This window comes from Ailuropoda melanoleuca, chromosome 14, assembly GCF_002007445.2.
Source record: "Ailuropoda melanoleuca isolate Jingjing chromosome 14, ASM200744v2, whole genome shotgun sequence".
Classification (NCBI taxonomy): Eukaryota; Metazoa; Chordata; class Mammalia; order Carnivora; family Ursidae; genus Ailuropoda; species Ailuropoda melanoleuca.
The window spans coordinates 44,274,944-44,289,689 of NC_048231.1; the positions used below are offsets into that span (position 1 = coordinate 44,274,944).

Below are 14,746 nucleotides of genomic sequence, written 5' to 3' on the forward strand. Positions count from 1 at the left end.
CGGCATTCCTCTTGACTGGGAGGCAGAGTGCCACAGAGGCTCTAGATTCTCTTGCCTACTTAATAGCCGAGCCTCGTTTTCTTTACCTGCAAAATGGGGATTCAGAGAGCTCTGGTTGCCATGAAAAGCATGGGCTCTGCCTCAGGACCCAGCCCTTACAGCCCTAAGTAGGCACATGTCCCCAAACTGCCAAGCTTGAGCTGCCTCTGACCTCTGAAGAAGCACTTCCCATCTCAAACCCTTGGCACATGCTATCCCTTCTACCCAGAGTGCCCTTCTTTCAAAATGCAGATCCAAGACACTGGTTAGAGAAGCTTTCCCCAACCCCAGGGGCAGAATCAGTTGCTACTCCCTCTAAGTGCGCATAGGCCAAACTGGTGTGACACTGAGCATTGTGTGGTTGTGCTCTCTCCCTCATGAGTGTCTGTCCAATTACAATGGAAGTCACACAGCTCTGCAAATGTGTGCGTTTTAATTTTAAGATAATATCTAATATGTTTCAGGATCCTGCAGGAGACCAGTCTCGAGAGGGAGAAGAGGATAGGCCTGTCCTGCCTCCATTGCCAGCCATCAGTGGCAGCTGAGGCCTTGGGGGGTAAGCATCTCTTGGAGGCAGCAGAAGCCTCTCTGGAGGTGAGCCAGGCAACCGAAGGCAAGCACTGGGAAGACTCAGGTTCTGCCCTGGGGGATCCTGGGAAATTGGAGGTTGGCACCTGCCTCCAGGGCTTGGCCTCTGTCCCTGGTGCCCAAGCGTGCCTGCCCAAGTCTGCTGCATGCGAGCTCAGGATCCTTTCCCTGTGAGCCAGGACATGTCGCCGGTCCTGCAGGAATGAGGGGAGGAGGAGTCAGGGTAGAAGACAGCAGGTTACCCATGCAGCACCATGATCCCTGAGGACAGCAGGGGGCCTGCTCTGTGCCAGCCCCTGGTGCCCAGCAGGAATGGGTACTTAGGCAGAGAGGGGAAGACCATGGGGTACAGGCTCTGGGCTGAGGTGGGAAAGGCTCAGAATGGTCAACATGAAGGACAGAGGACCACATACTTGCTGTGCAGCACAAACAGCCTTTTCGAAGGCAAGAGAGAGTGAGAGAGAGAGAGAGAGGAGGCCAGGGAGAGAGTATGTCATTCATCATGTTCCCTCTTGGTTCTCCATTGTTACCAGCCTGAGGCCTACCCCTGTTCCATGGCCTCCAAGCTTTCCCCAGTCCCTGGGCAGGGGGAGAGGGCCTCTCTGTAGGCAGTTTGAGCCCACAGGGTGACTCCCACTGGCACCATCCTGGGGTGAAGGTAATGGCTGACATCCAGCATCCCCCAGGCACCAAACAACCACCTGACATCTCTGCAGGGCACCCCAGAGGCATCACTAGCTGCTTTACCCGTCGCCCCCCTCTCCCCGCGCCAGTCTCAAAACAACCAAATCCAGTTGAGTGTCCCAGGCCAGGTGATGCCCAAGCAGTGGCTTTGACCAAGGGCTTTGACCCCTCCCCATAGCACTGGCCCTGCCCTGGGACACAGCCTCTTTTCCTTCTTCTATCCCCCCAGGAGCACAAATAACCAGCCCATTCGTAAACCACAGCCCTTGTCCCACACCACCCATAGTGCTGATGCCCCATAGACTGATGTGGACCAAGAATAAAGAGGGGGAGGGCTCTGTAGGGCTACAGGAGTGTAGGACTACCACGGGCTAGTCCCTTGGGGGACCTCCCCCCACCCACACCAGACCTCTGAAGCCCACACTCACTCCACCTCCCGCTTTCGGATGGTACGGCCGGAGGCTAGCACCTCAGCCACCTTGGACACGATGGGATCGTAATTCATGCTGGCCACAGCGATCACCTCATCGCCTCTGCAGGGACAGAGTAACTGAGCCTGAGGACCGCCCAGCAGTGGCCTTCCTTCTTGGAGACCCTGATGCTCTCTTCTTCAGCTGGGGTCCAGGGAGGGATCTTACTCAGGGCGACAGGAATGTACTGAGCACCCAACCCTCCTTGCTTTGTTTGGCCCAACATGGGCTTGGGGATCCTGCCCAAGGCCCACGGAGGCTCCAACCTTCCTCAGTGGAGTTCAAGGCTGAGCTCCCGCCCTGGGACCACCACTCTGCCTGTGTGACTTTCCTCAGTGTAAAAGTGGGAGTCAACAACACCCGACACAAAGAGCTGTCCTGAAGATAAAATGTCCTGCCTCAATGGGTGGCTGCTGGAGTTAACACTACCCCGCCTCCTCACTTGTCCCTGGAGGGTCTCCTGCCTAGCTGCCTCCCTTGGCCACTCGGTCCACCTTTCAGGTAGGTCCCCTCTACTGGAGCAGAGCTCCTCAGGGATGAGCTCCCCTTCCCGACCGAGCTCCCGCTGCTTCGCGCCGCGTTCCACCCCGTTGCTCTCACTTGGTGTAAAAAGCCACGAATTTGAGCTCTTCCAGATCCCCCTGGATGATGACGTCGTCGAAGCCTTCTCCGTACCCTGTGGGCCAAACAGGAGGGGCTGGGGCTCCCCCAGGTCAGCGCCCTGTGCCCTCCTACATCCTCCCTGAACCTCCCACCCGGCCCCGCTCCCTTTGTCCCTTTAGGTGGTCCTTAGTGCCACCCCCAGCCAGTTTTTGCTCCTGCTACGGCGGACGTGGCCGCGCCCCTAGGATGCTCATAGCCCCGCCCTAACCTCCAAGCTCCACCTCCGCACTCCGCCAACACCTTAGCCACACCCCTAAATGCTCTTGGCCCCGCCCCTCCCCGGCGCCCCTCCGTTACCCGCGTAGCGCAGGCTCTTGCCGAACATGGCTGTCCACAGGTAGGGCACGGTGCTGATCTCCGCCTCCTGCGCCAGCATGTTCTGGGCCGCCACCCGGCCTGTAGGACCCAGGGTCGTGAGAGCCCCGACCCTAGCCCTCACCACCCCTACACTGCCTGCCAGGGCTCTCTGGGGACTTCTGACACGTGGGGCTACTCTCCCTCCTCCTGCCCCCCCCCTCCTCGCCTCCCCAGAGGTCAAGTAATGCATCATCGCTCAGCCCACTGCCCACCCTCAATCGCAGCTGATCCGTGCAGAGGGGACACCTGGCTCAAAGCCGGTCACTCAGATCACTTCTCTAGAGAATTTGAATGAAGTGCCCCCCCCCAAGATCTGGAAGGTTTGCTTCCTGGGATTGTGAGGTTGTGGGGTTGCCCACCATTTCAGGTGTGCACACAACTCATCAGACACATCAGGTATGAAGAGGGGGGCAGGAGAATGGGGCCCAAGTACCTGGGGAAGCAGAGATGACAGCCACACCCAGGGCCCCACAGAATAGCATGGGTGGCTTCCTAGTTCATATGAGGCCCCCTCGGCCCTGTAGATGGAGGGCTGTGATCTCCTAGACCCTCCCAGTTAGGCCTTAATTATGCTTGGCTGATGAGGAGCCTTTGGTTCCTTAAAACTAGCACCGACTTTAGACCTTGGACCTGAACGGAAGTTGGCACCAGGAATGGGATTTCAGGCAGCGGATGCTCAGATAACGTGAAGTCAGGCAGGAGAGGCCAGGGCAGAGTCTGCTGGTCCTCCCCATGAGGCAGCCAACGTGCTGGCTTGTTCATCTTAGGGACCCAGACCAGGCATGCACAGTAAGTGAGGCTTCAGGGCTTGGTGACCACCAAGTCTGTGTGTGTGCGCGTGGCGGGGGGGGGGGCACTCGGTTCCCCACTGAGCCCAGTTCCCAGGCCCAGAGGGCTGCCTCCCAAGGGCCAGCATGAAGCAACTGGGTTCACAGAGACAGTTGAGTGGCCCGAGGGACACAGAAACATTGAGTGGGAAGGTGGCCCATATCCTACTAAATCCCTTTCTTTCCCTGGGTGACTGCACGGGTTGGTGAGGATAAAAGGAAAGAAGGGGCTGGTGGAAGGGTGGGGTGGGACACTGTGGCGGAGGGGGTGTCCTGAGGGCATGGGGTGGGGGGAGGGGGATGTCTATGCATGGGCCACAGGGCTTGCTGTTATTAACTGGCTGGTCAGACAGGCCACCACCGAGCCTTGGAAGGCTAACCCAGAGACCAGGACCCAAGGCCAACAACTGGGGGGTGGGCCTGGGGGAGGCTGAGACCCTGGGACAGCCTTCCACCCCCCATCCTGCCACGGGGCTGGTCATACCCTGGGCATGAGCCATCTGCCAGTGTGGGATGTTCACTTTCCGATTGTTCCTCCAGGCCAGGGGGAAGGTGACAGCATCGCCAGCTGCAAACACTCCTGGGACGTTGGTCAGCATCATCTGTGGGGAGAGGACCCGGGGCTCTGTGGGTGGGGCGGGGGCCTCGGCCTGGGCCTGCCACCACCCCTGCCCAGCCCAGCGCCCTGCCCAGCCAGCGCGGCCCCACCTTGTTGACAGGGATGAAGCCTCTCGAGTCCAGACTGATGCTGCTCTGCCTCAGGAAGCCCGTGGCGGGCACCGCGCCTGACAGGACAGGGGCCACCTTGTCCGTTCCCTGGTGCCTTCTGTCTCCGCCTCATTGTCCTCCATGACCCATACCCTTCCCTCACCACGGTCCAGCCCCACACCGATCGTCCAATGGGCCGCCCACCCCACGGCCTTCGCATGTCCTGCCCCCTCTGCCTGGACCCCCCCTCAGACTGCTAGCCTCCCATCCGGCCTCAGCTATCACCTCCTCCGAGAGACTCCGGGAAGCCCCGGGGGGCGGGGGTGGCGGCATGCCATACCCCGCAGCTCCTGTGCTGCCACCTCCCAGCTCTGTCCCTCCCTGTCCTGGCACCTCAACTGGAGCAGGGCCCAGCTGGAGGCTCGTGGCCGGCAGCCCACATGGGGCAGGCCGTGGAGGCGAGTATCTGTGGGCAGCGGTCGGTGGGAGCGTCCTCCACGCCAAGCCCTGGCTAAATGTGCGACACCCACTCCCCGACGGCCCTGGGAGGTGGGAACGGGTGGGGTGGCCATTTTTAGACGTGGAGCCCAGGCTCAGGGAGGGGAAGGCACCAGCCCGAGGCCCGTCTGGAGCATGTGCAGGTGCTCCCTGGCACCGGCCTGCCCGCCCACTCACCAATGCCCACAACGCAGACGTCAGCCCTCACAACCTTGCTGCTCTTCAGCACGACCTCCTTCAGCTGTGGGGAGGGGGCAGGTGAGCAGGTGGGCCCCGCTGCCGGGACCAAGGGGAGAGGGGGCAGGAAGAAGGGCCCACCTTTCCCTCCTGGGCCCGCAGCTCCGACACCTCTGTCTGCATGTAGAACTTGACCCGGTTGTTCTCAAACATCTGGGAGGGCAGGTGGGCAAGAAGTCCATGCATGAGAGCGTGGCCAGGGGTTGGGCTGGGTGCCTGGGGTACCGAGGGGCTGAGTGCTGGGTGCCGGGGTGGGCTCACCTTCATGAGGGCACGACCGACACGTTCCCCCAAAAATCTCCTGAAGGGTGTCTCCTCCAGCTCCACCACGGACACTGAGTGGGCCTTTTCGGTCAGATAGGCAGCCACCTCCATCCCTGGGGCCGGGGTGGTGGATGGCAGGCTGGTACCCTGCACCTCCCGGGGCCAGAACCGCCCAGCCGTCACAGACCATCGCCCCCACCAGCCCTGGCCGCTCACCCAGGAAGCCAGCTCCCACGACCACCGCGTTGCGGCCCCGGGCCAGCCTCACCACACGATTGGCATCTTCAGGGGTCCGGATGGTGAACACGTTCTCCACCTCTTTGCCTTTGCAGCTCAGCGTCTTAGGGCTGAGTCGTGGCCAGCATCAGTGAGGGGCTCCCGGCACCCCAAGCCCTCCCATCCTGGCTGGTGCCCTGCAGAGTGTCCGTCAGGGACAAGGGGGGACCCCGTCCCACCTGCTCCCCGGTGCGAGCAACAGCTTGCTGTACTCCAGCTTGAAGCCATCCTTGAACACGACCTTCTTGTTTCTCACGTCCACTGTGACCACCTGCAACCCCCCGCGGGAAGAGTGTGGGCCTGGGCGTGGACTTGAACTTGGCTGCCCCTCCCAGCTCCTGCCAGACCCTCTGAACAGAAGGTTCACGGGGCTGTTCCTGCCACCTGGGTCATCCTTCCTCCCGGCTTCTCCTCCTGACATTTCAGACACCACCTTCCCCTCAAAGCTGTCCTTACGCTCCCCCGTCCCAGCCCTGAGCAGATCTCTGCATGTGCCCATAAGCCTGCCGGGAAGAGCTGGTGCTGCCGTCCAGGCCCGGAGCACCCCAGGTGCCTGGACAGCAGGGCCCAGCGGGCAGGACACCCGCCCCCAAACCTCCAGGGGTCCACGTGGCCTCACCTCATTTGTGGTTCCCACTAAGACTTCCCCAGGTTTGTTTCCAAGTCTTGGCCCCCTACCTGGGCCTCGGTGAGCACCTCGATGCCATAGGCCCGGAAGAACTCCTTGGGCCTCAGGGCCAGCTGCTCAGGTTGGGCATCCAGGCACTGCAGGAGATAGCTATCTTGAGATAAGGCCAGGTGGCCACCGTTCCATTTTGCAACAGAGGACTCGAGGCTTAGGGAGGGTAGGGCTGGGCCCCATTCACAAAGGGGCTGTGGGATAGAATTCAACAAACCCGCATCTTTCTGGGGGTACCACAGATAGGACCGGCAAGAGCAGAGAGGGCAGCTGGGGCCGGAGCCCCAAGGGGAGACAAGCAAGGTGCTGAGAGGGCCTGACTGTGCCCAGACGGCTAGGGGTCTGGGCCCTGCTTGGGCCCCATTCGCCCCTCCTCCCACCTTGCTGAGCTTAGGTCGGTCATAGGGGAGGTGCCGGTCCAGTGTGCACAAGACGATCCTGTCTGAGAACCCCTCCTGCCGCAGTGTCTCCGCACACACTAAGCCCGCTGCACCTGAGGGGAGGGTGCTGTGGGTCAAGGACCATCTCTCCCCCACCCCACCCTGCCCCTCATAACCCCACCACCAACCTGCGCCTACAATGAGCACGTTGGTGCTGCTGCTGTGGCCAGCACATGGAGAGATACACTTGGCCATCACCTTGGTTCTTCGCTGTAGCTGCAAGGCCTGGGGGTGGCCGGAGAGCGGAAGGGAGCTGGGAGCTGGAGTAATGGACATCCTCCCTGTGCCATCATCCCAGCAGGCCAGGTCCTGCCGCTGCAGTCCAGCCTCATCCCCACCATGTAGCTTTTCACTCTGTTCCCCAGGCACAGGGCCTTTGCACATGCTGATCCCTGGGCCAAGACACTCTCCTCACTTCTCCCTTTTGCCTGAGCCCCAAGCCACACCCTCACCTGCTTGCTGGCCCGGACGTACACCTTCTCCTTCTCAATCTTCACCTGTAAGGGCTGTGTTGCTCAGGACCAGGTTTTGGGTGCTCCAACCCCTACCCTGCACGCCCAGGCTCCCACCCCACTGCCCGCCTGGCCCCACCTGGAATTTGTGCAGACTGTCCAGGCCAGGGAAGTCCTCTAGGTCACCAGTGCTGACGTTGAAGCAGGCACCATGCCAGGGGCAGCGCACCCGGCCACGGGACAGCACGCCTGGGGGAGGGCGGTGCTGGGCTGGCGCCACCAGCAACAGTCCCTCTCCCCTGTCCCAGCAGCTGCTGGCTCTTCCCCACAGCCCAGGAGACCCCACTAATACATGAGACCCTGAGGGTCCAAGGAGGACCCAAGCACCCTTCAGGGAGGTCCCACCCCACCTCCTGTGTGTCCTGGGACAGCTCACCTTTCACCAGGGGCGCGCCATAGTGTGGACACTTGTGGCCCAGAGCGTGGAACTCCCCGTTGTCCTTCACCAACAACACCTTCCCCCAGCCCAGCTCCACTTCCCGCATCCTGGGGAGGGGCTGCACTCAGACCTCAGGCCACACACCAGGCCCCACTTCTGGTGGACAACTCTTCCCAGAGTTCAGCTTTCTGGGGAGCAGGCCCAGACCAGGAGAGGCCACGACGGTGGTGGCTGGTGCGGGTGCTGGTGAAAGGCCCCTTCCAGGCCTCCCAGCCCACCCCATCCACAGCCTGCACTTTGCCTTCCCATCTTGGGCCCTCGGACGGCCCCCGCCACCTTCCCCCAAGGCCCAGCACCCACTGGCCATTCTCAAGGTCCTTGACGTGGCAGACAGCGGCCTCCACACAGTCCTGAGCACCGGGATAGGGGTGAGGGGCGGGCAGGCGCTCCTCAGCGTGGAAGTGGCGGGCTGTGCCGTTGCCCTGGTAGGCCCGGGGGCTGCCCTTCCCGCCGGACAGCTCCTCCTTGCCCCGCTCCTTCTCAGGCAGCACCACCTCGATCTTGAGCTCCACTGTGGGTGGGCAGGGCAGCACCGTGAGCCCCCAGCCTGGCCCACCCCCCTCCCCACCCCACCAGCTCTGGGGCTGGCCCCTTGGAGTGAGTTCTCTCCCATGCCTCCACCTTTCCAGAAAGCCCCCTGCACCATCAGCAGAGAGCCTTAAAACAGGCGAGAAGCACAACCCAGGCAGCAGGAGGGTGAGCTGTGCTGGTGGAGTTAATCTCTGCACGTTTTCCTTTTCAGTAACAGATGAGTGAGGGGGGCACAACTGGGGCTCCTTTGACCTTGACATTGCCTTTTCTCCAAGAATCTATGGGAGGGGGAGAACCCTGGTGCCCTGAGCCCTGCTCTGACCCCCAGGGCATGGCCCCTGATGGAGGAGGACACCCCTGAAGGATCAGGGCATGTGTAGAGCCTGACTCAAGGGAGCGTAGGGCATCCAAACCTGGGTGCGGCTCACTTCTGGCCAGTGAATCTGGGTGACGGCAAACAGAGGGTCTGTTGTTCTGTTTGCAACTTTCCCACAGGTTTGATGGTTTGTATGTTTTTAATTAAAAAATAAAAGTGTATACCATGTATTTTCAACTTCTTAAAATACCCATGCTCACCAATTTAGAATCCATCATTTCCCAAGCCCTGGGTTTTCAATGTTCTCATGTGCTGGGGTCTGGGGTCTGGGGCCTTGGGCGTGACCCCCACCCAAAGGGGTATGTGCAGAGGGGTGCGGGGCCCACCTCTCGAAGCCTCCACACAGAAGACACTTCCCCAGAGTGCCCATCGGGCCCACTCTAGCAGGCAGTTAGCCGGAGACTGTCGTTTTCATCTTTATATTTTTCTGCATTTTCTAAATTCCCTAAAATGTGCCTGGGGTGTTTTTCTAATTAGAAGGGAACAATAAACAGAATTTTTAGCAGCGATAATCCGGCCTCCTGGGCTGAGTGATGGAAGCTAAGCCCCTGGCACAGCATGGGCCTGATGAGGAAGCAGGAGGTGCCTCCCCCAGCTCCCAAGGTACGGGAGCCTCCGGGCCTCTCCCCATTTCACCTCTCATCCCCGCCACCCCAACCTGATGCTCCAGAAACCCAGGACATGGAGTCACAGCTATGGGCCTTTGCCTATGCGGTTCCCTTGGCCTGGGCTGCCATCCTTCCCAGCCCTGGCTCACTCCTGCCCATCCCCCTGGACAGCTCAGGTGCTGCCCCCTCCGGGTGCCCATTCCCGGCATGTGCCTCCCCTCGTGCTGTGCTCATCTCCCACCCTGGCCTGGCCCGGAGCCCAGCAGGCAGGCCCGCACCCCCTTATCCTCAAGTCCCAACCCTTAGCCTGGCCCAGGCACGGCAGGGGGCAGGGGTGAAGGTCTGCTCCGTGATTCCAGCGGGGCCCCAGAGCACACCGCCCTGATGAAGCTGTTGGGTCAGGTGGGAGGGGGGTTAAGGGTGGGGTGAGCTCTTTGCCTCCATTTTCCATACTTTATGTAATGGTGTTAGAATGTTTTGAGAAGATTTAAAAAGGAAAATACTCCCAACTCAGCTGACACCAGCTATGTGAACTGTAGAGAGGAAGCTCACAGGAACAGCCTGGCAGGGGCCCAGATAACAGCCAAGCCAGACTGTTTGCATCCACCACCTCCTTCCAGAAGGCTCCAAGGAGCTCACAGATGCAGTCTAATGGGAAGCCATCAAGTCAGAGCCAGTAGTGGAAAGGTGGATGGAGAGGGGGTCTCTGCTCACCCACAGAGCCAGATCAACCCTAGTCTCATGATTCCCAGGAGCCCATGTGACCACGGGCCCCTGTCTTATCCCCTTTGGCCCTCAGATGCCTTCATTATAAAACTGAGAGAACAGTGCCTATCTCTTTGGTGATAGTGAATACTGAAGGATTTAATATATGTAACTCAGAGTAGAAGTTCAACAGATGAAGTTGGGTAGTAAGTAGCATTTTATTGATTAGCTCTGAGCCTCCTGGCAGCCATGGCAAAAAGGGAAAGCCTTTAAGTGGCACTTGTGGCCTAATAAAAGGCAAGTGACTAGATGCCAAGAGATTGCACTTCTTTCTAGTTCTGAGCTTGGCAAGGGTCTGCCCTGGAACACTTCTTATCAGGAACATAGAGCCAGTGGAACATGGGGAGTACAGAGTGAGCTCAGGAAACGTGTGCTGGTGTTCTCCAAGCCAGAGTCGAGCAAGATAGAAGGTAAAGAGTTTGCACAAAGACCTTTAGCTTGCTCTGGTCTCCCTGTAGCCCCTCCTGACCCCAGGTGAACTTCTATGGCCCAAATGCTCTCGATCACACACCCTGAAATTCCCTGAACCTCACCCTTGACCTGCTCAGTGTGGGTGCCTGCCCTCCTGCCATAGCCCCACAGGGGAGTCCTGAGCACAGGGAGCTTACCTCCCAAAAGAGGGTATAATAGTGTTCTGCACATGCCTCCTTCCTGTGTGCCAGGCCCTCTGCTAATCACAACAGTCTGCATGGGGTGGGGTGGGGGGCGAGGCAAAATTGTTAACCCCACTTATACATGAGAACACAGAGGCCCAGAGAGGTGAAGTCATCTGTCCAGGGCCACACAGCCAGGAAGGGACAGGGCTGGATTTGGGCTCAAGAACGCAAGTTCTTATCACTGCCTCTGGGGAGGTGAGAGCTCCCAGCTCTGACCTGATTGCTGGTGGCCAGGGGTCTTGGGCAGGCCAGCCTGGTGAGGGCCTTTAAAGAAAGCTGCAGGTGGTATCCTCTGCTCTTGGCCTCCTGCCAGACCAGCTAGCATTTTCCTGCCCACTTCTGATGGGGGGAAGGCTGAGGTGAAGACAATGGCCATCACTTGCCCAAGTCATATGTGGAGCCAGGAAGGGTCGCGGGATTGGGCCCAGGGCTGGGTAGCCACAGCAGGGGCATGGGGGGGAGGGACAGCTGGCTCCTTGAGGCAGGTGCAGGGGGTTCCCTCTGCCTGTCAGGGCATTAAAGGTCTCCTCTTGCCCCCAAGTTCTCCCTCAGACCCAGGATAAGGAGAAAAGGCTCATGTGTTCCAAGGTAAAGGAGCTGATGGGTATCAGGTATAACGGGAGCCAGCTGGGGCAGGGTAGCTGGGGTGGCAGGTGGGTGGGCACTGACTGGCCACTAGAGAGGCCTCTCTGGGCCTCCATTTCTTCATCTGTGACATATCTCCATTCTTTTGCCTTCCTGAGTGTTGTGAAGAGAGAAGAGGGAAAATAGGGGCTGGAGAGAGAGCCCAACAGACAGAAGTCTCCATGGAGAGCAGACCCAGGCCTCCCTCAGCACCCGGGAGGTCCCCACCTCAAGCTGGAGCCGCTTGGGCCAGGCAGGGCAGGATGTCCTGCACAAATGGGGAAACTCGGCCCAAGGTCACACAGGGCATCAGAAGAGGTGAAGAGGGCTGTGATCTGTCCACTCCACCCTCGTGGCAACTTCGAGAAGTCAGGCTCATTTTGTAGAGAGCGAAACAGGCTCAGAGAGGTAACTCGCATGCCCTGGGTCACATAGCGGCTGAGGGTGTCCTCAGAGTCCCTCTTCCCCAGCCTTAAGGGGAAGGCCCCCCTGCCTTATCCTGGAGCAGGAGGAACCCTAACTTTTACTTTCTGAGAAAGGTTCAGCGGCTATTCCCACCAGAAGCACCCAAAGCCCCAAATAAAGAGGGGGACCCATTGGAGGGGGGCCAAGAGAATGCTCCAGGCCTCCACCCCCTCCTGCTTGCAGGGAATTAAGATTCAGAGCAGTCTGCCGCCCAGCCTGACCTACTTCGGAGGCAGAGGGGGGAGGGGGAGGAGGAAGGTGGCTGGAGGAGGGAGGGAGGGAGGAGAAAGGGAGTGGGGGAGGGAGGGGGAGGGGTGGAGAATGAGGCAAGAAGAGAGAAGGTACCTGGCTTGGGCTTGGAGAAGCACCCACCCATGGCGAGTGGCCCACAGATGAATGGGGGAGAGGTACACAGATGGTAGGCTGTGGGAGGCCTAGGGTGCCCCCCGCAGCGGCGGGGCTGGACTCCCCATGGCCCTTAGAGATGCTGGAGCTGCCATCCCAGCTGGAGCTGCCTCCAGGACCTGCAGGGGAGACAAGGGGCATCTGTAGGGACCAGGGCTTTGATGGGGGTTGTGGGGAGAGACACAGAGAGATAAAGACACACGGGGCGGGGGGTGGGGGTTGGCTTCTGGAAGATGCGGACATTTGAGCTGGGAGCCACTACTGCAGCGGACCCTGGAAGGTACCTCCCTTCTGAGAACCTCCAGGCTCCCTACCCTCATTCTCCCCTCCCATTTTTGCCTGTGGGCTGTGCCTACTGCCTAGGGGGACTTCCGCTCAGATCTCAGCCTCTCTTTTAGGTCCAGCCCCACAGCTGCCTTGTCAGGTAAACCCTGATTTCTGCAGCCCACTGGAAAATCAGCAGCCTGGGAGCCCTGGACCCTCCGTTTTTCAGGGAGGCCACCATGCCTGGGGTCCAAACCCAGGTCCCTTCAGGCAGATCAGAGCCCTCTTGATCCTGGTGTTTCTCCTTCCTACAATGGGGTGACATTTAGTTCTCCTGGGTCCTGGCCCCAACTCTGGCTGGCAGCCCCTGGATACCCACCTCCTCCAGGGGCAACCACTGCTTCTTCCTCCCCGGCCCAGCAGTGGATGGAGGCTTCTCAGCAAAGGGGGCAGGGGTCCAAGAGGCCACCCAGCCTCCACCCCTCCTCCCAGTGTGAGTAAGGCCAGGAGAGGCTAAGGGGGTGGGGTTGGGCTGGGGTTGGTCCCCAGGGAAACCCAGCTCCATGGTGAACAGAAGTGGGCGGCCAGCCCAGGCCTGATGGGGTTGGGGGAAAGGCAGCCCAGGCACACAGCCCATGCCCAGCAGTCATGAGCTCCCACCCTGTACACAGCACCCCCTTCACAAATGCCCTCGAAGCCTGTGGTGCTGAGATCACGATCAATAGCCGATGGAGAAACTGAGAGGCCAAGGGCTCACCAAGGTCAAGCAGAAAGAAGGGGCATCCAGGAGACCTCCCCCCTTCCCCCCCTTGGTTAGTTTCAAGATGAGCAGGGACCCAGGAAGCCCCATATCACCCTGCAAGCCACAGGGCTGGGGGAGAGGTCACCAGATCAGCAAAGAGATCCCTGCAGCCAAAGAGTCCTCAAGGCCACAGGGTGGGCCTTCTGGAAGATGCAGTTTACAGACTGGACTTTGGAAGGCCTGGGACAAAGGTGTAGCTACACTGTTTACAAATGACCTCCCCCCAGTCCATCCCACTGTCATCCCCCGGTTCCCCTGGAAGTTCTTCCTGAAGTCTAACTTGAGGTGGGGCTGAGGCCTACTTGGTCTTGCCCAGATCCCAGCAAGGGCTTTGAGTGGCTGCCTGAGAGCAAGGGGGCCAAGAAGACAGGAGGGACAGTTGGGAAGGACCGTCTACTTCCTGGCCTCTGATCTTACCTGCACGAGAGGCACCCATTACATTCAGGAGTCAGTGGCAGCCAAGGCCACCTGGGCATAGCAATACTCTTTCCCCCACATCTGTAGGACTTGGCTACCACCTGCCCTGCCTGGCCCCTCCCTGGGCACAAAGGGGGCCTGCCCCAGATCCTGGCTTCTCCTGGGGCTCAGCCCTGCCACCTCCTTCCTGCCCGGCCTCAGGCTTCACCTGCTGGGCCACAGATGTCAGAAAATGTGGGACCTCCCTTTGCTGTCAGGTCCCTGTCTAGGCGGTTTCTCCCTTCCCAGGTGCCCAGGGGTCCTAGACCCTCCAGGGCCTTGGGCCTGGAAAGAGATTTGCTGGGGATTGAAACTTCTCCGTTCTACCGTGTGCACGGGCTCAGGGCGCTGCTGCCTCTATCACTAAGTCTCTTGCCTGGGGAGAAGCAGGAGGCGCCCCCAAGATTTTGTGGAGTGCTGTCCCTTGCCCACAAACTACCCAGTGCTGAAAAGTTGTTAATGGTGCCCAAGTGCTAACTACCCACCAGGCGCCTGTGTCCTGATTCGCGGGACACCATCCCCCCAGGCCAGTGCAAGCTGGGCAGAAACCGGGGGAAGGTGCTGTCCAGTTGGGGGCCTCAGTGGCTTCCAGCCTTCCTGGGGATGGCAATCAAGTTTGAGGCGCGTCCGCCCTCGCCTGCTCCCCCGCGGGGCTCAGGCGCAAGCCTCCCGCGCACTCTCCTTGCCTTTGCACGTGCAGTCCTCTCTACCTGGGAAGACCTTTCTAGCAGTCTTCCCGCTCATCCAGGTGTCCTCACCCAAACCGGCGGCCCCGGAAGGGGGACGGGCACACAGTAGGGCGCCGGGGCGGGCGGGGAAGGGCGCGGGCCCGGAGAGGAGAAGGAAGAGAGGCGCTTCGGCCCCCAGCTTGTCTCTCTCTCCCTCTCCGGCTGCCTACCCCAGCCCCCATTGCGCCGGCACCGGGTCCGAGACCTGCGAGTGCGTCCGCTGGCCCGGGGCGCGGAGGCAGGGGGGCCGGGACCCGGCAGCCAAGCGGGGGTGGCGGGGTCGGGGACCGGGATCCGGGGGGCTGGGGTCCCCGGGGAGGGCGCTCACCTGGGCTCGGCGCGGGCCTCTGCTCTGGAGCCGCTCGGGGCCGCGGCCGCGGGGGGG

The 14,746-nt window shown here is 60.4% G+C and overlaps 1 protein-coding gene across 14 annotated transcripts in view; it reads right to left on the reverse strand.

The window, feature by feature from the left end:
- Positions 1-67: 67 nt before the first annotated feature.
- AIFM3 (apoptosis inducing factor mitochondria associated 3) overlaps positions 68-14,746 on the reverse strand; it is a 21,280-nt gene continuing 6,601 nt past the window's right edge. For 3 of the 14 annotated variants that reach the window (XM_034643144.1, XM_034643140.1, XM_034643142.1), the window contains exons 3-19: positions 12,052-12,230; positions 7,982-8,192; positions 7,619-7,728; positions 7,322-7,431; positions 7,183-7,227; positions 6,859-6,955; positions 6,671-6,783; positions 6,290-6,376; positions 5,791-5,882; positions 5,552-5,682; positions 5,333-5,448; positions 5,153-5,224; positions 5,012-5,075; positions 4,113-4,230; positions 2,742-2,840; positions 2,382-2,478; positions 69-821 (exon numbers count right to left, since the gene is read on the reverse strand). In XM_034643144.1, coding sequence (XP_034499035.1) covers positions 339-821; positions 2,382-2,478; positions 2,742-2,840; positions 4,113-4,230; positions 5,012-5,075; positions 5,153-5,224; positions 5,333-5,448; positions 5,552-5,682; positions 5,791-5,882; positions 6,290-6,376; positions 6,671-6,783; positions 6,859-6,955; positions 7,183-7,227; positions 7,322-7,431; positions 7,619-7,728; positions 7,982-8,192; positions 12,052-12,082 — 2,076 coding nt within the window. In that variant the 5' untranslated portion in view covers positions 12,083-12,230 and the 3' untranslated portion in view covers positions 69-338. The other 11 variants (XM_002926283.4, XM_034643147.1, XM_034643145.1 and 8 more) reach the window with 11 other exon arrangements.